This window comes from Glycine soja, chromosome 15 (genome assembly GCF_004193775.1).
Source record: "Glycine soja cultivar W05 chromosome 15, ASM419377v2, whole genome shotgun sequence".
In the NCBI taxonomy this organism is placed as follows: Eukaryota; Viridiplantae; Streptophyta; class Magnoliopsida; order Fabales; family Fabaceae; genus Glycine; species Glycine soja.
Window position 1 is genome coordinate 51,308,433 of NC_041016.1, and position 26,247 is coordinate 51,334,679.

Here is a 26,247-nt window from a genome sequence, read left to right on the forward strand (position 1 = left end):
ACTCCATCATCAAATATGGTAATCGATTAATTCGTTCAAATCTCTTCTTTTTTTTGAATTTCCATAAACATGATAATCGATTATATAATGTGATAATTGCTTATCTTGTTTCACATAAAGCTTCTCAAGCTTTTGTGGTTCTGGAATAATCAATTATCAAATGTGGTAATCGATTATCTCGACACACAAAGCTCCTAAAGTTTCCGAACACAATCTAATTGATTACTAAATGTGGTAATCAATCATCTCGAGCCATAAAGTCTTTCTTCAATGATCCTTGCCATATTTCAAGTAGAAGTGAGTTTTGTTGTTTGTTCTAACACTTTGTAAGTGATTATTAAGTATAAGTGATGTCCAACCATGTACTGAATTCACGTTGACAAAAATGAGAAATACTCGTATCAAAAGTTTTGTTATTCTAATTCCACTAAACCTTTTTCACTAGCATGCCCTAGTCTCAAATGTCATAACTTGATCTTATCATGCAGTGTTTGGCTAGCCATTGATGCATGAGAAATAATGGTAGAAACATAAAGAATGTATAAACCATTCCTCTTAGTTCCCTTAGCAACTATTAATCAACCATTAGAAATCTTAAGTATACCATGTTCTATTTTAGTTGAATAACCTAAAACATCAAACATGCTTATAGACAAAAGATTTCTCTTAAGTTCAAGGACATACCTCACATCTTGCAATATAATTTAATAGTTATCATACATTTTCAATCATATGATACCCATACCTTGCACCTTGCAATATTTGTTATTGCCTAGAAGCACCACTCTACCTTCTTTGAGCTCATCGATTAATTAGGAATGTATAAAACAAATTATTCCTTGAGTTATTTTCTCCATTATTAGCACATGATTAACTCCTAAAATATGAATTGTGGGCTAACTTAACAGAATTATTAGTGATCCAAATTCATTCTCAAGGAAAATCAACCCCCCCCCCCCCCCCCCCCCCCCGAGTTTGCTTTCGATTTACATATTCTTTATGTGAATTTTAATTAGGTAGAGGTAAACATAACTATACCGTGTTTAACTTGTATTGCACATAACAGTTGATTAGATTCAGAGCAGATTTCTGTTAACTAATTTTATGATCTAATTATCTCGCTGTCCCTTAATTGGGTCATGTGGCAAGACGTCATGCACGCCTTAAAACTCTTCCGTGTAATTGAACTTCATATCTAACTGTCGTTATCATTACCTCACATTTTCACAATCTCAAAATACACGTGTGTCCGTATTTTTATTGCATTATTATATTTTATTATATTAAAATTTATAATTTCAAAGTAAGATATACGATGAAAAGAAAGATAAAAAAGTAATAAATATATAAACTAAATATAGAAAATATGTGTAGAAAGTAAAAATTATCTAAATATTTTTCTAACCGTAATTGCAAAACAAAAAAAATTATTCAAATCATGTTCGCTTTTGACAATATTTTTTAGCTTATTATCATTTTTTAAACACATATCCAAAATTAAAAAATTATAGAAATATATAATGGTGTTTGTTTTTTTTTTTGCTAGCTTTTGATAAATAAGAAATTTCTAAGACAATGAAAAATAATTAATAAATATTTTTTATTTACTTTTTTAGAAGAAAAAAAAGGATAGTATTATGTTGAAGTATTATAGGAACATATTAACTTAAAAATATTAAAAATTATTTTTTTTGTAACAAGAACGTTCATGTTTTAGTGACTTACATAAATTCATTTAATAAATTCTCCTTAAGAGGAAAAGTCATCTTAAACACTTTACAAAAATTCAATAAAACTATTTCCTAACATCATCGATTAAGTCATTTTATCACAATTTGATGTTCATGATCAAAATATAAAATTTAGCAAATTTTTTTTATCCAAATACAAATCCAAAAATTAATTTTAATATAAATTTGTATGACTAAATATTATAAACATGACATGATCAAAGACAAAAAAGAAAGAGATATATCATCGTGTTCACAATTATGTTCCTTTCTTCTTTTTCCTTTTCTATAGGCTCATAACATGCAAACTTCAAATACCTCGACTACACATAGAAATGAAAGAAAGAAAAAACAGAGCAATAAAAAACAAAAGAAAATTAATAAAAGGCAAAATTAATTGGAAATGTAGATAAAAATAACACATAAGAAGATAAATAAAAAGTCTATAAAATGTAAGTGGTTTTCTTAGTTTGTCTATCTCATTTCTTCTCTATTCTCTCTTCATATCAAAGACTTTGCCAACACAACATCATACATGTTTTCACCGTTATTGAATATTAGAAAATTATATATTCTCATGACTTTTGTTCCCTAAAGGCACAAAGATAATGATAAAAAATAATTAAAAAACTTATAGTATGAATGAGATAAGGGAAAAATTATTAGATTTTTTCTTCTTTACCTATAAAAACACTTAAGAAGAAACAATAAAGTTAAGTAAATAAGAATAAAGCAAAAGAAGAAGACAATTAAAAAGTTTATAAAATATAAGAGGTTTTTTACTGTCTATCCCATTTCTTCTCAATTTTTTCTCTTAAGATCAAAGAGTCTTTGCCAAAACAGTACCATACATCTTATTACCTCCTGGAATATTAGAAAATTATATACCCCCATCACTTTTCTTCCCTAAAGGTATAAAGATAATACAAAAGTAATTGAAAAAAAAAACTTATAGCATGTGAAAGGAAAAAATCATTAGATTTTTTCTTCTTTTACTTGTAAAAACACTTAAGAAGAAACAACAAAGTAAGTAAATAAAAATAAAGAAGGAGAAGAAGACACTTAAAAAGTCTATAAAATATAAGATATTTTACATATCTTCTAATTTATCTCTTTAGATCAAAGAGTTTTTTGCCAACACACCACCATACATCTTTTCACTATCATGGAATATTAGAAAGTTATATATTCCCATGATTTCTTTTCCCTAAAGGTACAAAGATAAAAAAAATTAAAAAAACTTATAGCATGTGAATATGATAAAGAAAAAATCATTTGATATAAAATGATTGACATTATTACTTGCATATATAGAAAATTATTGATCAATCTACTAGGAGAATTTGACTACAAATGTGACACTGAAAAACTTGAAAACAATTAATCAATAACGGTTTTTTTTTCTAAAAAAGAAAAAAGAAGAAGATCAAGAAGACTTTGAATGTGTTCGATGCAAGACAATAACCTAACCATGAGGGAATTATAGCCATATCTTTCCTATGTTGTGTGTCATGTTCAATTTCATCCTTCCAAATGTAATAAAAAAAATATAAACATCATGTAAACCAAATTTATACCCAAAAGAACTATACATGAAAGGAAGTTAAAGAAAAAATAGATGAAAAGAAAAATGCTATAGATAGAAACTTGAAGTAATAAAATAAATTATAAAATAGAAAGATATTCAATTTGAGTATTGTTATTAATTTGAAAAAAGTATATATTCAAAAATAAAAAATATGCGGTTACACAAAATTATATCCCTTTTATATACTAGTATAAATTAAAATAAAAGAACGAAATCAGTTTAAGTTTAATAGTGTAATTGATTTTGTTGCAACGGTTATGGGCCACGATACGTTTTTTGTTGGAAATAATGTGACTATTGTTGCCCACTGTTATACGCCATTACTTGAGTTAATTGGTTGGGAAAAGGAACGGTTATAAAAACTCTCATTTCCTTGTAGTTACTATAATGGTATTAAGGATAAAAAGGTATAAAAAAATGTGAAGATCAGAAACAGTTATATCCCCTTTATATGTTGGTATAGATTCTCAGGCAATCCTCTGAATACATGGACCCTCATTGAGAGAAGGAATGCGGAAACAACACTTCAAACATATCACATGCTATCAGCTATATGCTCCATGCTTTGGAATATCTATGAATTTAACTCCTCTAAAATAATGTATAAATTAAGAGTAAAGATATATTCATCATTAATTAAATTATAGTACCCATCCAACGGCTACATACAACTTCATCTTCCTTTACTTTGTAGTACGAAGCATCATTATTAGGTATCCAGATTACGACAGATGCACCCACTAATTAAAATCTCAAAATGCCAAATCAAAACACATTCAGATACACTGAAATGGCAATGAAGCATAACAAGAAGTTGGAAAGAGGTAGCTTTTATTTGCAAAATGATGGCATTCCATCCCATAAAAATCTACATCCACACAATTTATAATGAACAAGAATGTAATACTTCTTTCTTTAAACCATGATAACACAGATTGTCAGGAGAGATTATAGTCTTCTAGATGTTGGCAATGGACACGGGCTCTCGGAGGATCCTCTCCATCTGTTGTGCCCTGGTCTTAATTGACATGTCAAAGACCTTCTGGCTAAATTCAAGCACAAGCCCACCAAGTATGCTTGGATCAATCTGAAAAACCAAACGAAAAAAATAATCCCAAATTAACAACTTGAACTCAGAAGACAGACGGGGCAAAAATAGATGACTTGGTGGTAGGAATGGGGTTCAAGGGAGGAGGGGGGAAGAGGTTAGTGGGTTCGAATCCCCACCATTAACATTCTAACAAAAAATCTAACAAACATTGGCTGATAAAAAAAATCAGAGGGGGAAATATATCACACTAGTACCTTCTGTTCAAGATGAACCTTCGCTCCAGAACCTATTATTTCCTGAAGAGTCTCCTTCAATGCCTTTTCCTCTTCAGGGGGAAGAGGCTGTTAAAAAATTATAGTTAGGTAATGGAGTAACTAAATCACATCACACTGTTGTTCAATGAGATAAACTTCATATCACATCCCACTAATCATTTAGCAAGCTACAACTTGAATTTGTTAACACTACTTACAACAACAGTGGTCACAGTCGCTTGCACTTCTCCCTTATATGCCATTGACAACTGTGCAAACCTCTTTGCAATGGTGTCTATGTTTTTAAGCCTTCCATTCTCAGCAACAATAACTTCACAAGGACAAAAACAAAAAAAATTAATCGATGAACCATAGTATTAGAAAAATAATGTAGCTAGCATCTAATTAGTTTTAGATAAATGAAATCATTTGAAGCGCTACAAAAGTGGCAGCAAACTAACTTGCAGTCTTCCAAGACAACAAGAGTTTTAAACATCTAAATACCATGACATGTTACCTTAAAGACTAACACTATTATTATATTAAATGATGTCATCATCAAGGTTGTCAAAATTTTGAACACAAGCACAAGAAACCTAATAAGAGTATAAGACAACAACCTAGCAACAGGGCACACAGCAATTACCTAATAACATAGAACACAGCAACACAACCAGAGAAGAAAGAGACGCAGGCACACAGCCACAGCAAACAGAAGGAAGAATGTGCCGTCGGTTAGGTAAGTGAGGGAGAGCAAAGGTTAGGAAGGGCTGGGCACAAGGGAAAAGAGGGGCAACCAGCACCCAGAAGCAGACAGATGATTATGACTTAGAAAAGGGTTGGCAGCAATTTAGGCAAACATATGCAGAAATTGGGCAATTTTTGCAAACCAGGTTGCAAAACCCACCCAATTCATACTTGTGGCACATGTTTTGCACACCACTCCAATGATCTAGAACATTGGAGAAATGATCCAGACCACTCCACCTATGTCTGTTATCCAGCTTGACACTCACGGGAAGAAAAATATGGATCGTCAAACAAGTTGACGTGAGTTTGACAATACTGACTGTCATACTTAATGAGGGAAAAAAAAATTCCATACTTCAGACCTTTTCTTTTTAATGTACTATGTAGCACTCTCAGGCATTTTTTAATGGTATTATTCTAGATGGCCAAACAATTTATAATTCACACAAACAGCTAAGTAGAATAAGAGCATTGAATTCAGGTGACACTAATAGGTCCCAATTTGTAGATTAGGGAAGTGATCTAATGTTGTCTACACTAGGAGAAATTCAAGAGTGAATTAAGAAAGGAGCACGTGACTTAATCTGTTAAAGTGCAAAGTGCAAATGTAAGGAACTCAACATGCACCTGCACACGAGCTGTTTGACAGAAGAAAGAATGGATTATGTTTCGTTGTCAACGGTTTGGCCAACAGTATCACCCACTGCATCGAAATGCCCCTCAATAAGCAACTTAGACTCTCTTTGATAGCTGAGGATTAATTAATTTGATGAAAAAGTTGATATTGTATCACTACAGGCTGACAATGGGGAGACACCAGGATATACAGACCACACTCTATGGAATTGCTTTATTTTACTAAAGAAGCAATTTCTAGCACTAAGGTTATTAAGCTGGAAGAGAAGATACACAGGTTGTATATAAAGGTTGTTCAGGCTTTAAATTTTCCTGTACAAGATACAACAGAGATCAGCATTAGATTGGGAGATGGTCACCACAAGTTGGCAAGTGGGAAATGTGACTTATGTGCATAGTAGTGAATCATTAACGGCGTGGAGCAGCCACCCCCAAAAATGCTAGTGGTATATCGGTTAGCAGGATGGCTGCTATTCTAATATTACAATGTATAATAAACACTCTACTATTAATTTATTACATATTAAAATTTATAATAAATATTGTTATTTTTACTAGGTGAAAGAGGCACTATATTTTTTATAAAATGAAAATAAAATGAAAGAGGGAGAGAATAGAGGTTAAATAGAAATTAGCAGGGAGTGTAAAAAAGTACTGGTTAGTTTTGAGAATAGTTGGAGACCAAAGAGAGGTATTCCCTTCATATATTATTATAGATATTACAGATTATGGTATTATAGATTATAGATATTAATTAAATATTAGTATATGAAAAACTATAACAGATTTTTCGATGCTTTATAATTCACACACAAACAAAGCAAAGTAGGAGACCAAAAAAATAAAATTCACTGAAAGATGAGAGTGCTAAACAATAAGCTGAGGTAGGTGCCACAGTAACACGAGAATAATTACAAATGTAATAATAGTACAAAGAGCAGAATTGCCTCCAATAATTAGCTCACATTCGCATAACATGTTAAAATACAGATATATAGAAGAGAGAAAATTCAAGTAGAATAGCTAAAAAGGATTGAAGGGAAATTATATGCATGTGAAGATGTTATTAGGGAAAAAAAGTTTTGCTGCTTTCAGGATTAATGTTCTAAAGTCAGAAGGAAATTCACATGTGCCATGCCAACTAGTGGATAAAAGATCAGATTACACAGTTGTTTTATTATATTAAGGATTATGTAATATCTGTATCTAGGGATTAACCCCAAAATAGGTCAAACATTGAAGTGATATACCTATGTTACACTAGTATTGATCATAGGAGCCATTAAATGCTAAACAACTAGGAATTCTTAAAAGAAATATAATTGAAAAGTTCTATGAAATTTTCAAGGGGTCATCAGTGCAAACAAATTTTCCTTTCTCTTGTTTGAAGGAAATTCTTTTTCCAGAGCAACAATGGAAGAAAGTCCACTAAGACTAAGAGAGGAAACAAAAATGCAACTACGAAGGGGGATCTTTCAAAATAACTAAATAAATTAATAGAAAACAAAGTGCCAGAGAGGTTCTAAATGCAAGAAAGCTATCCAATCTCAGCATGACAAAAAAACTATTTCTCAATCCATTATAATAGGGTCAGCGATACATTTTTGAAAATTTGGGCACTCCAACCAATACACTAGAGAACAAAAATATTTGGTCAAGGTAAAATTAACCTAATGTCGAATTGTGGATATAGGTTTACAATTTATAATAAATCTCCACATCCAAAAGGTGGAAGTAGATGCCAACATCATTGACAGCATATGTACAAATAATTTATCTCACTCACACCATTAAAACCACAAAAAGATATAAGTCCCTCAATTTATTTTAGCAATGTAAATGTGAGTATAACTTGTAACAATCATACTAAAATACGAAGCTTATCATACCAAGGAAGTTCTTTGTAACATCCGAAAACTTGGCTTCCCCACAAATATCCTGGATAACTTTAACTCTAACATCCTTAGCCACAGACAAGTCCCTTATAAACTGTGAAAATATGGGACTATTCTTTACTGCCTCAACAAATTGCAGAAGCTCAGTCTCAACCTTTTCCACTGCATTGGCTTTCACAGATGCAATATACAAAGCAGAGGCATAGTTTCCTGAACCTCCAAACAAAGCCAGAGGGACCTAAAAAGCAACGAAAAAGACAAAGAAAAACCAGATCAAACCATCTATAACAACAATCAAAAATGGGGAGAAAAACTTTTTACAAACATTCAATTAGCCATAACTGAAATACACTATATAATGAAAAAATAATATTCTTTTGGTTCCCCACAGGCCACAGGTATCCTCCTTCCGAGGTAATATTATTCAAAGCACTGTCAAACATTAAATATGAACACCTCTCCTAGCAAGGATTTGAATCTTAGTTCGTTGTGGTGTGGGGCGACTAACCCCTTCCGCTAAACATAACCACTCCACTTAACAAACTATTTAACTAAAAACATACCGAATTTAGACCTTGCAGTTTTATAATTTTATTGAATTGAATGCACTGTTTTCCATACATTTAATTTTCTTCTATGAATCACATGCAAGAAATCCCAATTCAAGACCAATGTATTGTATATTACCTTAACTTTGGTTTCCTTTTGCCCCGGCACGTTGGCGTAATTTCTGGAGGCCTGCACAAGATGAATTGGGAACGAGTTATTCCAAAAATTAAAATGGAGAACAGTTAAAAAAATCATAGATTTCAAAATTTAACACGGATTGAGGACACGGAAGCGAAATCAGAGGGAAAAGATAAAGAGATTCAGATTGGGTTGGGATTTTTGGTTCTTACGAGGGAAATGAAAGGGGCAACGAGGGATCGTTGGAGAGTGGATCGCTGGGAAGTGAGGAACGTGGATTTGGTGAAGAGAGAGATTCCCGATCTGACGCGGTTGCACAGTGCCATCAATGCAAAACCCTAGTTTTGGCGAGTTTGGTTCTGTTGTTTTGTTTGGAGAGAGAAGCAAAGAGGAACTGAATCTGAATAGGGCTATTGAAGCCCCAGGTGACGCAGCAGTAAATTTGAACACGTGGCTCGTTCTATTTCTTTTTACCCTAGTTCTTTTCTTTTCTTTTTATGTAGTAGCTAAACTAGCTCAATTCATTAATTTAATAATGCAGACCTGTTATTTGATATATACAAATCTTTAATTTAAAGTTTAGTTACAATTAAAATTTCTCATTCCTCTAATAATATGTTTTATGAAAAAAAATATTTATTTTATAATTATTTTAATTATTCATATATAATTATTCAATCATGTCATCAATATTTTACACATAAAAGATTTAAATTATTATTTTCTATTTAGAGATTTATGATAAATTAAAAATATAAAAAAGATCAAACGTGTGGATGAATATATCTGGGTAGAGATGACAATGAATAGAGAAAATAACACTTGTACTGATTTATTAATTTCTCATATCCATTTAAATGTCTAACTGATAAATGATGACCTATTTACTTTCCTACACATCATTACTTGTTTCACAATATTGCATTTTATCCTTGTTATTCCTGTTTTTTTTATGCAAACTTGTGCATTTGATGTTAACCCTAGTAAGCATCATTAAATATTTAACTGGCAAATGATAAGGCAAAAACTTTGTTAAAAAGTTACTTTTGAATGTTACAAGGGAATGAAAAGTGTTTTTCTTGTTCTTCTTTTGCATGAGAGAGGAATACTTAGAGAAATTGAAAAAACAAGGAAATTGTGAAGGAAATTGTCCTATTGCAAATAATATCAAAGAACTTCTCAGCACAAGTCCTCTTATGCACATTAGTCTCCACCTTTTGAAGTTGAGAGTATTTCATGTTTATGTTTGTCTTACAGCTAAGAAGGTAGAGAAAATGTATTGTGCACATTACAACTATATATATATATATATATCTTTTTTGAGAAAAAAAGGTAACAACACAAATTCAAAGATATACTTTTTTTGAAAAAATTAAAGGGTATATCTAATATCTAATGATATACAAATAGTTGCATTTTATACATGAAAAAACATTGTTGATGCAACATTGCCTTAATAATTAATAAAATTTAAATATGTTTTAGGTCCTCAAATATAATTTTTGTCTGTGTAAAATTTTTAGCACGAATAAAAAAAATTAGTATATTTTTTGGGCAACTCAATATTGAAAAAACATCACTTATATCGGTTTTATATATAATTAATGCAAAAAATCATAATCGTAAATTTGGATAAAATCAATTTTGTTTTACGTAAAAAATGACACATTTTAATTTTACGAAAATGAAAAATAAATAAAAATTTTATAGGGACTAAAACAAAAAAACACAAACTTATATGGACTAAACAATTAAACCAATAATTTATTAGATAAAATTCACAAGCCTAAAAAAATAATATTTTTTATATAAAAATAGTAATTGTAAGAGTAACTATAAAATAAGTATACTTAAATACCCTTCTTTTATCGACTCAATTTTGGATTGGATGTACACAAAAGATATAACAAGTTTATAACATATACTAGGTTTATTTCAAGAGATTTTGCTTTCAACATATAAATTTTGACATTTATTGGTGGCAAAAAAACCAATTAAAAGTTGTCATTATTTTACAATGTTATAATTTTACCACAAATGCTTGAGTTCATCTTTACCTTTAAATAAGAAAACAAAGGTTCTAAAATATATTTTTCATTTTCATAAATATAGAAATGTTCAAAATTTATCTTCACAAAATTTTCAACATGTTTCTCTTTCTCAAAAAATGTGTCCTTTTTTTATTGAGTAGTGTTCAGACATCCAACTTACGTATATTACTTTTTTTACATTAATTATATATTTAACCGATGTGAAAAAATAACTCATATACATTGATTATATACATAAGCGATATAAAAAATCATCATTGTAGATTCAAATTTACCTAAACCTATGTTATAGCAAAAAAATGACATTTCAATTTCTTATTCTGCTTGACTTAGTAATGCTTTAAATGAAGGTTGGTTTTTAAACCTCATTTTATCTCCAACACAGACAAGAGATCCTTTAGGTACTTGAACACCTAGGAGGTTGCTTGCATGCAAAAATCGATATATTGTCTAAAACCAGCTAAGCAGAATCACATTGTGTTTTGTTAGTTGACATAACATGGGCAATTCTCCCTGATTCAAAGTCAGGGGACAAAAAGAAACAAAACATCTTGTGCCAAGTATAATAACAATTTTTTCCACTCAGCATCACATAACTGTTGAATCAAAAAAAAAAATGGGCATTGCAATGCAACTCATCATGTCATCGGTAGGATGTCTCTCACCTACATGGAAGGACACGAAAAAAAATAAGTCACATGGAATGAAAATATTACAAGCTTTTTCAGCCAATGCTACTTGATTTTGCAATAATTTTTTTTTACAAAATTACTGATTAAGTTTATATTAAATATTGGCGTCAAGTGTAGAACAATGCATTCCAAAAAATTAGAAAGAAAGAAAAAATAGTTCAAGTCAGGTTGAGTTCAACTGCTTCGACTGTATGACCTAATAATGGTTGATTACACTTGTAGACCTGATTTAACCTGAACATCCAAACTAACCCAGATTATTTTGGTTTGGATAAATTCAGGATCATTGGGTTCACCAATCCATCCAGGTTTTTGACCACCCCATAGGTAGAAGAACATCCAATGAAATAACACAACGAACTACTAAGTCATCGACACTGACCTTTAAGAGCTAATACTTGATGTTCCATAGCAAAGAAGAATTCTTGGTATTAATTGCATATTTCAGTTCGGGTGAGACACTCTCAGATATTCTATGTGATGACAACCTTGACCTCAAAATTGACAGCAACTCCTTATGTTGTGATTGCTTTCTCTTCAGTACTTGTACGAAAGCATGAAATCCAAGCCATTCTACTTCTTCCTTCTCCAATACAAGAATCGGCTGAATATCTGAATTAAGACTTATGGAGTGCATTTGTTTCTTTATCATCTGGTACATGTACCTGGTAGTTGATCATGAAAGAAAACTTAATTGACTAACGGTTATAATTCCTAGATTTAAAGTATTCAGAAAGATATACATAATCATTTGATTGAGAATTTATTAGTTTTATGAGAAAAGCCAATCAAATCAACAATGAGAAAAGGGTGTCTTAATATCAGTTCAACGATAAGATCATATCATACCTCAAGGACCTTTGTATAATATTTGAACAAAATCTTTTGTGGAGTTTGCACATGATAGATAGATCCCGAATATAACAATGGAATTTCATTGCACACAACAAACATACTTGATAAATATTTAATCTCACAACAGCTGCTGAATTTATATTTGAATCACAGAATATAGGGTGGCATTTAGGTCTTAGAAAGAGACGCAGCTTCTCCTTGAGATTAATGCCTGGTTTACCTTGCCAGCAAACAGTAAGTGTCGAGCTTAAATGGCTACCCAAGTACCTGTTGGGCATATGGAACTACTTATTCCAAGAAAAGAACCAAGAAAAGTTTCACAATATAAATAATACGCAGCACTAAATAGCTTTCAGACACACACATCAATCAGATGATTACATTAAATAATTTCAAGTTCCAAATATGATAACAGGTAAACAATCGAAAACATCCTACCCCTGAACACATTTCAGTAGAAATTTGTCTAACAAATTTATCTTAAAATAAAAAATGAACATCTCAACTACCAAACCATAGTTGCAGGATATGGGATAATCTGTAAACTTCTCATATTATACCTATCCCAAAGTAATCTAAGTAACCCCTGATCCTACTCCAGATAACAGAATATCAATTACAATTCAGTCATGCACAAGTCATTGCCTGTGAAATTCTAACTAAAATAACTCACTAAATACCCTTACATTACATCTGAAAAGCCATAATATGAAACTACATGATTAAAACCTAATATATAAGTTTAACTAGTGTAAAAATCTTTTCCTAACCAGAGCCAAACTAAGACAAACAAGCATATGATGCTTACAAAGTTATTTTACTAACTCTGTAAAAAACAACAGATGGAATGGAGAGCTGTTTTGAGTCAACCTTTATGTTTCTTTTGTTTTAAAGCATGCACTGGAGTATTACCACTATAATTTAACATTGAACTGTTCTCTGTTTTTTTTTCCTTGATTAAGCATGGTATGCTCACAACCTTTCAGCGAGACTAATCTTTCATTCACAGTACCAAGTAACTCAAACCACTAACCACCTTAACCTCTAAACTGTTCAACTAAACACCAATTACAAAAAAAAAAAAAAACATTTATAATTATTTGCTACACTCAAACATCAATGATCAATAAACACAGAAGCAAACTTGTATTTATCAAAAATGAATTATGACAATAAGATGAATCAAAAAGCTTTAAATGAAGATTAACTTGGTGTAGTCAGCCTGAATTTCCATAGTGGAACAATTGATAAGAAGACCACTCCATTGAAGAAATGAAGTAGCACCATCTTCCCCCACATAAACCCTGTTCAATGGAGAGTCTGATGTATGTTCTACATCAAAGTTTGCACCAAACTTTTTGTTATTCATGTAGCAGTTGTAACCACGAAATCCTCTTTCTAGCCTGGAGAAAAAGCTAGCTGCCTGCTTCTTTGATGTTGATATAAAAAGGAAATCATCAATAAATCGCATTAGCAAGTAACAGGAAGATGAGACTTTATCATCACAATTGGTTTGCCCAAAATTATTCTCTATGCAACTGCCACTTTCAAGAGTCTTTTCAAGAAATGGAAATATTACATGTCTCTCCAAATGTCCATAATACATGGAGCAGAGCAAAGAAGACAAAACCCCTCCCTGGGGAATACCAACACCTTGCAAGTAAAATTTTCCATCAAACTGCAACACATTGCGCTTCACATGCTGCACAAGATCTGCATACAGAGCTTTCTTTTTCACGGACTTCCATCGTTCCTGGGATAATATACAAGTTTGAATTAAGTATAGTATAGGAATCTTCTTTTGTGGAAACACTCACTTTATTTTAAGCATCCTGTGATCGCTTTAAAAAATAAATAAATAAAAAGCAACGGTTCCTATAATAAGGCAATACCAAACCATTTAGTCTTATTGGTGTTATGCATGGACCTACACTAGAAGTATTAGCATACTTAACAATGTCGAATAGCAGCATGGAACAGCTAACCCCAAAACAGCTATAATGGGATACCGAATAGTGAGATGGCCACTGTTATGAAATTTTAGATACAAGTTAATTTATATTTATATACTGAACATACATGTATGCTCAAATATATTAAAAAAATCATCCAAAAGCAAAGATATATTCATTATTAATGTTGACATTAAAGGACATAACTGACAATCTGTGTATTTCTCTTCTTATTCATTGAATCAAAGATTGTGCGTATATATAGATAAAAAAAGATAAGCTAGTAAAAAAGGAAAATATTAATCAAAATCTAATCTAAATCTTAGAGATATAATCCTACTAGATAAGATAATAGTTTCCTACTTTCCTAGAAATTAGCTATTATGTCTCTTAATCTCTACCATATCATAAACAGAATCATATCTTAATCTTAACCATATTATAGCAAAATCATATCGTATCATATCTTGACACCCCCCCACCCAAGCTGGAGAATACAAATAAAATGCTCCAAGCTTGGAACATAACTGAATCAACAGAAACTGAAAACATGTCCAAGGTATAGGACTCCAGTTTGCAGAGTACGACACCAAAAACTGATGATTATTCTTCTAACTCAGATGCTGCGGGGGATCACACTGAAACCCATGACAGCAATGCAAGGACATTAGAGACTCAGATATCGATACAATTGGACTTGAAACAAGCAGAGGAAGAGCTGACAAGTCACAGCTTCCAACACTCCCCCTCAAGCTAAAGCTTACTATGCTTTTAGCTTGTTACAATACATTATCATTCAAACTGATTAGACGGTTGCGGAAAACAGTTGGGATAAACTGATTTCCATGACAACAATGGATTGGACTAGTAATCAGTTGCTGAAAAAGACTGTTCTTGACCAGATCAAATCGCAAAAACTGTAATTGAGTTAATGATTGGGACAATGCCAGCGCATTTGGGAAAAAGACAGAAGAGGCCAGTGCAACTGGGACAAAGATGGGGCCAGTGCAACTGGGACAAGGACGAGGCCGATGCTTCTCGGACGGGCATACCAATCATTTGACCAAAGTTCCACTTTCCAAATTCAATAGGCAAAAGCTTAACCATGAAAAATCAACACTCAAGCAAGCACCATAACATGCCCATGTGACAGAGTGCAATCGATTCTTGCCACTACCACCAATTCTCTCGCTTTATCTCTAAAAAACAGAATCTGAGAAGCAATCAAACACGATGGATCTGGGATCAAAACTCCAAATCAATGAAACAAAATAAGGAGCTTTGAAAATCTGAGAGAAGGGGAGAAGCTGCTAAAAGAATAATGGAATCAAAAGCAAAGAAAAACACTCTCGTGGCAGTGGAAGAAACTGAATTAGTGGGAAAAAGAATTGGATTAAGAAGAAAATAAAAACTGGAAGAGATTGAAGAAAAACACTCTCATGGCAGCGGAAGATGATTTTGTTCATGGAGGATGTCATGGCTCTGATACCAGTTAGAGAATAAATGACCAAAAAAAACAAGATCAAAAGAAAGGGAAAAGAAAGTAGTTAGAGAAAGAGAAGGGATGAACAAAAAATGGCCAGAGGTCAGGGATGGATACAAACTACAAATAACAGAAGTGAAGTATAGGACCACAGCACCTTAGAGGTAAGGGATGGCCAGAAATCATCACTGCTGACAAATGTCACCACTGGACAGAAACTGTCACCTGAGAAGAGTGGGTTTACATGAGAGACTGTGTTCAAGGGTCGGAAAATTAGGATTTTATTCGAAACCTCTGATTCAATGAAAGGGGAGCATTGTGAAATTAACCCCCAAAAAAGCTTAAGGTGATACTATCATATAGCTAAATTAGGGAATTTAGGGGTTACCTAGTTACGATGGCACCCTGCAAGATGCTGTGATATCACCTGTTATTGCAGCTATAGCAGCAGCAGCTTTTCAAAACCACAATTTGATCTCACTAGAGCATGCTATTGATAAGAACAAGTACTACTACTAGGACTGTCCTTATTAGCAACAGAAATAGGTGTATCAGGTTATCATCTTTGTGTAAAATTGCATTATTAACGTCAGAATACCAACTTCCATTCTCTCCTTTTCCTTTTCTAAACCCTAAATTTTCAAAGGGAAGACCCCAATGTACCAAAAAGGGAAACAATATTGTAATTAACTAGAAATGGGGGTGTTGTGTGTGACAATATAGAAACAAAGAGTAGAAACAGTAACTAAGAATAAAGAATAGTGAAAGGAGAGAGAAGAGAGAAGGCTGATTGTATTCTATCCAAATTCCCCATCCCCCCCCTCCCCCCAAACACACACCTTTACAATCTAAATCTGCAGGGTATATTGACCTGAAACTATCTATTAACTGTTGTAACAACAAACCACCCACATAAACCATATACATCATGACCCAAACATAAACTCTCACATGTGAACTTACAGAAACAGGACAAGTTAGGAATTGAAGTCATTAGCGAGTTGATAGAGATGATCAGCATGGAGTCAATATTGATTGATACTGTTTTCTAGGCAAAATGGAAGACCTAACACATTGCACACAAGGTCTAGATAAAACATAATTGACCACTAAGCATCATTAACAAAATGAATTGAACATACAATTTCCTAATGTATCACTAAATAGTACAAATTGAATCATGTTAACTGAATATACAAGAATGTCTAGTTCATGTTGCCTGTTGTGTCTCAGCCACTGACTGGACCAAGGAATCTAGTATAAATATGAACATAATTATATTAAAACAAAATCTCAGTTTAAAATACGTGTAACTATAGTGCCTTTGTCAACTAAAATATGGGTGAACAAACAATATGGGAGGAAAAGACAAAATTCAATTAATATACATGTCTGATTCCCAGTGGATGGTGTAAATGAATCATTTATAGGAAGAGAAAGATCATATTGATGGTACAAGGCATTTACGCTTGAATGTGTAAACTTGTTATGACCCCAAATGAAACAACTAGAAAATGACAGAATGTGCAAGTATACTGTATACACACCCTGATGACTCTCCTATGAAAAATTATACATGCCTGGTTAACAAAGACACCATGCCAGGAATGAAAGGAAGCAAATGAAGTGGACTGTGTATGGCTATTGTTACTTGTTTCATCCTGCATTGTAAATTGCTTTTGAACCTGCAGAGACTTCTTTGTGCAAACAACTTGATCATACTGCTTAAGAAAATACACATCTTTCAGTAGAAAATCTTTCATTATGTCGAGAAGCTTGTCCTGATTAATAGAATCAAATGCTTTCAACACATCACACTTAACAATGAATAGACTAGGCATAGATGCTGATCGCTTCTTCTGGCCGACCAAAAATGGGCACAATTTTTTGTAAACATCATTGTAGTCAAACACTGAAGAACCTAACTTGTTGGGCTCCTTGAACTGAATTCCTTTTAGAATAGTATGGGCATCACAGAGAACAGAATTGACAGACAGATAATGTTTAAACTTGGGATGTTTTTTTACCTTCCCCTTTGTTTTGCAATTTCGAACTCCCATACTATGTAGCAGTGGTATTCTTGAAGAACCTTCCAGATTTGCCACCATCCTTACTCCATTTTCTTTTGGTTGAAGTCTAAGCTTTGAAAATCCAAATGGTCTACCTTTAAGAATATTATGTACAGCCACATCATCCAGGTAACTGTATCTCCAGTCTTTGAAGCAAGAAACAGTGCTAGCAGCCAACTTTTCCCAAACTGATTTTCGATAATAGTAAATATCTTGTTTCCCTTGTTCACTTTCAGTAACATAGAAGTTTGCTTCCACCAAAGGTACAACCAGAAAAGAGAAATACCAGAATATCCACTTCTCCAGAAGCTTGCGTTTGACACCATGGACTGCATCATTCCAATTCTTGAATTCTTGATGAAAGAATTTATTTTTCCCTTCTATATACTTTAGAACAGAAGCACTTTGACTATTTAAAAAAAAATTATTTGATAGGAAAGGAAAAGATGATATTTTAAGTTTGTGCATACATAGCTTTAGAGGGAATTTCTCAAATCTCCGTAAGTGTATGAACTTGGAAATATTTCTCCTCATTATTCTCCAAGTAGGAGGAGTACCTAATAATTCAGAAGGAAGTATACTCCTAGAAACAGCCCATATGAAAGATACAACTTGACTTTTTGAGCAGTATGACTTAAAAGTCTCCGATTGTGAATCTGTTGTGTCCATGGTATCTGCACAGTATTTAATACCAAACTCCTCATATTTCTTGTGCACATTTGTCGTTGATACATTGTCCTGCAGTAAAAATTTAATTGGTTAGGTACCAAATATTTATTTGAATATGGAAAAATAATAGCATTATAATTATTAGGAAAAAGCTAGAAACTAGAAAGCACTTTAGACATTGTATGTATCAACTATCAACTTGAACCAAAAATGTACCCATGCACATCAACTGAGAATTCTAGAGATAGTTTTCTATAACCTCGTCAACATTGTGGAAACTTCTTGAACCAACCAATATAGCAGAATTTTAGTATCCTAAAGAGGCAAAAATAAAAAAACCTTAAGTCGTGAACTAGATCTTCCAATGGTATTTTTATCCAAATCCAATGATGGAACACAATGCTTATTCAAGAGCTTTGTATGCTGGCAATACCGTGTCCTACGAATGAGATGCTTAAACCACTTAACAAGGGAGTGATACCTGCAAAAACATATTAAAACTAAAATAAGTACAACTTAAAAGAAATTAGAGCTTTCACAATTGACTTTGAATTCTAACTCATATAAAAGGCTCATCTTATGATTCTTCCTGATGGGAACCATTCTAGGTTTACATCGAAGTTGGTTTCCCATCTCCTTAAGAAGATCAAGTGTGTATTTCCTTTCAGAGATAAAATACCATGCTAGGACACCACAATTCCAAGGAAAAATCTGAGTTTCCCAAGGGTATTCATTTCAAACTCTAACCAATTTTTCCTGGAGTAGTTGTTTCTCAATTGGCTCATCCCCCATAATAATGATAGCATCAACATATACAAATAGAAATTTTAGTTTACCTCCTTGTAAATGTATGATGAAGATATGATCACTATTCACTTTATGCCCCAGAGATATCATCATTGTTGTAAATCTCCCAAACCCATTTTTTACCAGCTTGAGTTAGGTTGAATTGGGTTGACCCATTTGACACCCCTATTTGACATATAAATTCATTTGCAGCACACTAATCTTATTTGTCGGTCTGTCAAAAATCCCCCACATCCTATTTTTATTCAGATCTTTCATTTCCTCCTTCATGGATTAGACCCAAATGTCATCCTTTAATGCATCTTGTACTAATGTTGGGATTCTAACAAAGTTAATAGATGAAATGAAGCTTAGGTGATACAGGGGAAGATGTTTAGCGTTAGGATCCAGTTGAAAGATATGGGACCTGGAGTCCCACATTGGAAGTATGGATTCTAGTGTGGGGTTTATTAGGCCTTTGGCTCTAGAACTACAACAGCTAGCTTTTGCGGTGTGGTTCTCCCAAGTATCTCATCATTTGCTAGTTGCTACTTTCCTAGAAGTCTCGCAGAGACTTGCTAGTTGCTACTTTGCTTTATTATATAGTTGAAATGTTGAATTATTGTTTGTATTAAGATAAAACGTAGATAATCTGCTGGTGGGGTTGCCAATCCAAAACACAGTGGTTGCAATCAGTCAACGCCGGTGAACAGCAGTTAACAATATTTGCAGGCCACAGGCACTATACCTGAGTACACCTGGAGTTCAGAAATCAGCTACAATGAAGGCGGCAGTGGCTGTGATTGAAGGCAAGCTTAGGGTTTTTCAAGATGCAGGGATAAAGACTCCCAGACTGCGAGCTACGATACCAAGTTGACAAGATAACTGAAAAATTATAATTTTTTCTGATTGTTTACAGCAGTAAGCACAAGAAATATATAGGTATTAGAATTTGGGCTTAAGGCCAAACTCAACCCAACAAAAATAGCTTTTAAGGTGAGGATTGCCCAAGCTTTATATGCACAACTAAGGCTTTATCTCTAATTGATGTGGGACATGAACCTCCTAAGAACCGAAGTCCCAACGGCTGTACACTATGCTGCTTCACTCAACTTTTTTAGTCAACCCCTTCTCACAGGTAGCCCTTTCCGAGAAACTATCAACCAAGATCCGATAGCTGCAAGGCCTGTTAGAGGTGACCTTTTAAGGCAGCTTTCCAACAATAGGCAGGTGAAATATTTGGAAAAAAAATGCTAACATAGAGATTTTGAGCTGCAAATCTGTACATGACAGTAAGAGGGAAACTAGGGAAGTCTAATCCAAATTACAACTAATAAGGAAACATTTTATACATAATTACACGCTACAACACTTACATTGACCACTTCTGTAGAAACTTATCAAGCAAAAAGTCGAAACTTGAAATCAAAGCATCTTCTAAAACAATTGTAGGAATGGTTTTAAATCAGGCCTACAGCATCATGAAATTCAAGCTCCAAAGCAAAAAGATAATTGGATAGTAGAATAAAATAAACTTCAAATATATTACGAGCACACAGTACAGGACATGAACTGGGGAACTTATCAATGATTACTGATTAAATTTTAAGAGTGTGATAACATTCACATTAAAGAATGTGTTGTAACTAAAAGGGCCTGCATAAACTTACAGGCATCCAGAGTCAATGAGACATGTGCCATTGCTGTGCAAACAAGATATTGGCTGGGCATTTGAGAAGCCAAAAATATTGTCTATGAGACGCTTTGAATAAGCCAAATTTGGCTTTAAGGAATATAAAATATCTGAAGATAATTTGTGAAGGAAAAGTAAAATATCTTTAATTTAGAAGACAAAGAAACGCAATAGGCTCTTATGACATTATAACACTAGGGCAAAATAATGTCACTCAGGAACTTGAAGGACAAGTGACTATGAAAAAATTCATAAAACAATTCATGTTTCGAGCTTGTAAACATAGGGGCAATTCCATATACAGTATCAGTGAACCAAAAAATCCCATTTCAAGAAGGGACATGTACAACATACAGATTCAAAATTCAGTGGTGGATACGTTTCTTTGGAAAAACCTCATGAGAATACTCCTGGTTATAGAAAATAGATTGCCTTTTGATTTCAGTCCTCCTGGGAACAGCTGGAAGAGATTGCAGGATTAAACAGCAAGAACACTGCCACGGCATCTGCAGCTAAACAACATATAAACAGCATGTGAATAAAAGATAAACAATTATATTAAAAGATCACAAAACCAAGTTTGACACAGAGATGATTCTAATGCCTACCAAAATTTCAGGACAAAAGAAAGTGGCATTCTACAGTAGTTCATAGAAACAATTTATCACCTTTGCATGATAGCTTAAGCCAGTGGTGTTGGACTGAGAACCAGCATGCATGGAATCTGTATTAGTAGGAAGTACATTGCAATGTGTATTTAGACTATTTTCTTCAGGGCTTGATTGCTTTTGCTTTTTGTAACTACGCCGCTGCCATTTAAATGGCCTAGAACGCTTTCCAAGCCTAGGTGTAATACAATTCAAGCCTTGTTCCCCTTCTGACTCCAACTTCCTTGTAACAGTTCCAGTTCTAGTTGACTTAGGAACTTCAGAGACACTGGCATCATAATCCCTGGTCCCATGATGCCTGATCACTTGCATTGAAGACTCACTGGTGAAGTCAAGGTTAATTGAAAAGCCCCCAGGACAAGTGGTACTGTAAGAACTATAGCACTTTTGTTTCTTTACTGGTAGGTCATCAGCATCAGCTCTTTCTCTCTTTTGTTCACCTGTTGCAAATAAAACCCACTATTGCAACATCTCACCAATAGTCAAGATGCAAAAGGATATTCCCAATGTCAAGTTTCTCTAAACTCATCACACAAATAAGTTTTCAGGAAAGAAGACACAAGATAGCAATAACAATAAGTTGGTTCAATAATAGTAGACAGTTCATTAATTCATGACTTTGTCCAATCACTGATATACAGCAGATATGGCAATGGTTATCAAATTCTCAGATGTAGCAATTTACATTCAAATCTTCCAAGAATTTTAATGACTAGACAAGTAACTTTAAGATTATAGTATTAATAAACAGTCTGGAATTATAGCAAATTGAACATAGGATTAGAAGTCTAAACGAATAAAAAAAATCATTTCTTGTTTTATGAATCATGATGGGTTTTGTTAGAATCCCTTTAGTGGACTCAAGCCCAATATCCAAACCCACTATAAGGAGGGTATATTTGAGAAGTAATAAGAAGGGGACAGGATATTTCATGAGGCAACAGAGAGAGCGGATTGGTGGTGAGTGGAATTCTGTTATAAGAGGGGCTAGTAGGATCAGAGGGGTAGACAATTTAGATGGTAGTTATGGACAGAGAATGTTGATCTCTGGAGGAGCTTAGCTCAGGGCAGAAGGAATCTCAATTCCTCTGTATTTTCCTTTTATGATAATCATAATACATACTGCTATTCTCATCCATTATCATTGTTATTGCTTCTTTTTCTCATTTCCTGATTGAGGTTCCTAACAGATTTAAGCAAGATAAACACATTTTATAGCGATAAAAAAAAAATCATCTTCACAAAAATTCTGTTATATTTAATATGTTTTACTGAGAACATAGTGTGATAGACAGACATTTCTTATTACCATATTTCTGATGGTGAAACTTTGATGAGCCCATGAGCATTTCAAAGCATAAATCGCTGATTGGTGGACCTGCCACCTGGTTGTGTTTTCCACGGGGAGCTGGCAAGAATATAGATGTATTCCTTAGTAGGTAAAACATAAAATAATCTCCAACCTGCATGGATGGAAGTTTTTACTTAGTTTTAACAAGAAAAAGAATAAAGAATTAAAAGCTAGCTTCATCTAAATAAATATTATCCTAAAAATCTTAATATCATAACATACCCTACTTAACAGAAGACACCAAGATGCACAGGATAAAAGCTCCACAATAGGGCTTGAACATTTACTCTGCACATGAACAAAATAAGCAAATACAAGACATACACTCAAACATATATGCACACTAGAATTCATAAAATACATGCTTTTGTGTATAATAGTTCAGTGTCAGAGAGGTAAAGACATAGATGCCTGCCTAACCAGTAACCTTCCTCTAAAAATAATGGAAGGAATAAATCATATTTGTCTTCATAAAAATTACAACCCTAACATTATTTCATACTTGGATCACATTGAATCCTCCATTTTCCAGTTTATACTAGAACTATGCAGTCTTGAGGCATGCAATAGCACAAAAGCCGCTCAAATTGCAGTGCATAACCATAGTTGAAGATTTCAGGATCAAAAGCACCCAATTAACATAGCAAATCATTTTAGGTAGTACCTTATGATCACTATTTCATTGTATCTCCTTGAAATATCTAAACCAACATTAAGAATACCCTCATAATGGAAAAGCAGCAACAGAAACAACAAAAAAGAACAATGCTGGAGAGTAAAAATTGACACAAATAACCTAAAAGATTGTACAGCACTAAACAAGAAAGGAAGAAATTTGTCACCTGATCATAACCGGAACACAACACATTGGAATGTTGCTCTCGAAGCAGCATTTGTTCAATGGTCCTCCCTACAATCTGAAAGTCAAAATCAGCATTCATAAACCATTATCTCAAGGATTCAACCCAAAAGTCAAACAAGTAAACTTATAGAAACAGCAATCAAACAGTAATAACAATAATCCACAATATTCAGAATGAGGTGAAAAACAATGTATTAATCTCAGTAAAGGTTGGAATGTTATATCAAGTATCAGAAACCAAAAAGGAAATTAGCAGAAAACAATCAAGGAAACCTCTGTTTCACCCTCTCTATAACAGATTTCTCTCCCTCAACCATCATGGCCACCCTTTCTACCTTCTAGAATATACTTTTAACCCCTAAGTTTCACAGTTCACTTGCTGAAACTGTAATATTTCCTTATCCCTGGAATTATTGTACTCAATGGTCTCGCCATAAACCCTCACTAAACTCCCTGATATTGTATGCATCAACCATTTTAGCACTAACTTTACTACCACTTCACTTTAGTTCCTGATTTGCGGAACACCATTCATGTTGGTCTTTCTTCACTTCCTTTTCTACTAAAGTGAATAATTGTTTTTTTAAAGTGAGAACTAAAATGAAGGTTTGCGCTTATTGGAACATAAGAACTCATGACATTATTAGATTATTACTTAATGTAAAAAAAAAAAAAGCAAGAATACAAAAAAAAATTTAATTTTCATGCAATGTCATCACAAAGATACCTGTATCCTGTTAACCAATTAGAAAATCATTTTAGGTATGACTTGTAAAAGATTAAAAATGCTTTATCGAAAAAAAGAAGATTAAACGGGCATCCTAATTAAATTCTAAAAAAAAAAAAGAATCAAAAACACTGCTTAAGCTACTAAGGACTCATGTCAAAGGACCAAAAAAAAAACAAAAAGGGCTTTGCATTTCATAAAACCAAATAATCGAAAAAAAAATCTTTATCATCATATAGCATATAACCAGCGTTTATTAGTTTACTGGTATTTTAGTACGTGTAATATACCGATAAATGTAAAAGATTAAAAAAAAATCCACTTGTTTAAGAAAAAACTCCATGAGTTAAAAAACAAACAAAAAAAAAATCTACAGCAGAGATACATATAATCGAAATCCCGAAGTCGTTTTCTTCTCCATAAGCCATTTCTTTCGAAACGCGAGCGTAGGAGAAAAAAAAACAGCACTTTTTAGTACCATATGTTGGGACAAGCGGGAGGAGGGTGGGAAGAAGAACGGGAGCGGCGAAGGCGCGTTTCCCGAAACGACAACGAAGCATTTCGAGAGCAGTTTACAGTAGTCAGAGGGATCGTCGGGCCGGAGAAGAAACTTCTCCGCGTCGACGGTGCAGCCGAGGCAACCGCAGCCGCGGCAGTGGCAAACTAGCGGAGGCGGTGGCGGTGGCGGAGGGAGCAAGGAAATGATTGTGTCGGAGAGGGTTCGCGCTCGGCCGCGGAACATGCGCCACAGCACGCCGGGAACTGCAGGCTTCCTGCGTTTTCGCGTCATTTTGACGGGAAAGAGAGGGAAAAGTGAAAGAAAGAGAAGGAAAGTATTTGAAAGGGCGTATTTACGTTTGAGTGAGGATAGTATATATTTACTTTTAAGTGAGACGGAGTGGACAGTGAAATGTTAAAGTTGAAAAGATAGACAAGACATTCGACTTGTTTTGGTAAACGTAATAATAATAACTTAAAATATTTAATATACACATACTTTAAAAATATATACACACTTTACAATATTAATTAAGAAATTAAAACAAAAAATATTAATTATATAAATTATAAAAAAAATTATCTTCCATAAAAAATTTCCTTTTTTAATAAAAGTTTTATTTTAAGTTTTTTAATTAATATCTTTAAAATATTAGTTAACATTTTTTATAGTAATTTTATAAAATTGCTTATATCCACATATGATAATTAGTATAGGCTAATATTTAATAGATAGATTGGAAAGAAGGGTGAGTTGTTAAAAAAAAATCAATTTGATGATTAAGCTACTAGTTGACGATTTCATGATACCATATGAAAAATAAAATAATTAAGATTTTATTCATAGTATAATTTTGAGTGTTCAAGAAATATATATAGAATATAAAAAAATAATAAACTCTAAATTATTTTTAACTTGAATTTAAAGACAATAAATTAATTTATAAAGGTTATAAATTAATAGGTCAAAATATACTTATAGTCTTTTTTTTTCAGATTGATTTCCTAATTTTTAAATGTTTTGTTATGACTTATTAAACTATTTTTTTTATTATGTATTGGTATAGAATATCTATCAACTTTATCAATGATTAATTTACGTCGACGAATCTTATTGATAACTTTTATCCAGAAGACTTAAAACTTTACTTAAAAATATTGAATATATTGTCATTTATACTAACAATTTATCCATACTCATTAAATATGTTAAACCAAGTTATTCCTTCAATCAGTTTACTAGACTAATTTAATGAATTTGATAACACATAACAAACTCTAAGACATATCCCATAAAGAT

The 26,247-nt window shown here is 33.0% G+C and overlaps 2 protein-coding genes across 7 annotated transcripts; both read right to left on the reverse strand.

Annotated features, from left to right (window-relative positions):
* Nucleotides 1-3,926: 3,926 nt before the first annotated feature.
* On the reverse strand, nt 3,927-9,054 carry LOC114388319 (ATP synthase subunit O, mitochondrial-like). The gene is made up of 6 exons (XM_028348737.1): nt 8,804-9,054; nt 8,592-8,642; nt 7,899-8,142; nt 4,842-4,954; nt 4,624-4,710; nt 3,927-4,405 (listed from the first exon to the last, which is right to left on the reverse strand). The coding sequence occupies exons 1-6, from the start codon at nt 8,915-8,917 to the stop codon at nt 4,277-4,279; spliced, it is 738 nt and encodes a 245-aa protein (XP_028204538.1). The 5' UTR covers nt 8,918-9,054; the 3' UTR covers nt 3,927-4,276.
* Nucleotides 9,055-11,044: 1,990 nt separating this feature from the next.
* Nucleotides 11,045-25,294, reverse strand: LOC114388022 (telomerase reverse transcriptase-like). Of its 6 annotated transcripts, none has more exons than XM_028348359.1 (13): nt 24,928-25,294; nt 23,714-23,770; nt 23,083-23,148; nt 22,819-22,972; nt 21,510-21,949; nt 21,221-21,353; nt 20,819-20,951; nt 18,702-18,843; nt 17,205-18,431; nt 13,398-13,942; nt 12,184-12,456; nt 11,717-11,999; nt 11,045-11,307 (listed from the first exon to the last, which is right to left on the reverse strand). In XM_028348359.1, exons 1-12 carry the CDS (start codon nt 25,237-25,239, stop codon nt 11,726-11,728), a joined length of 3,756 nt encoding a protein of 1,251 aa, XP_028204160.1. In that variant the 5' UTR covers nt 25,240-25,294; the 3' UTR covers nt 11,045-11,307; nt 11,717-11,725. The 6 variants fall into 6 exon arrangements, with proteins under 6 accessions (XP_028204160.1, XP_028204159.1, XP_028204157.1 ...); XM_028348358.1 differs by having other exon boundaries at nt 21,221-21,347; nt 23,703-23,777; XM_028348356.1 differs by having other exon boundaries at nt 23,703-23,777.
* Between the last annotated feature and the right edge of the window lie 953 nt (nt 25,295-26,247).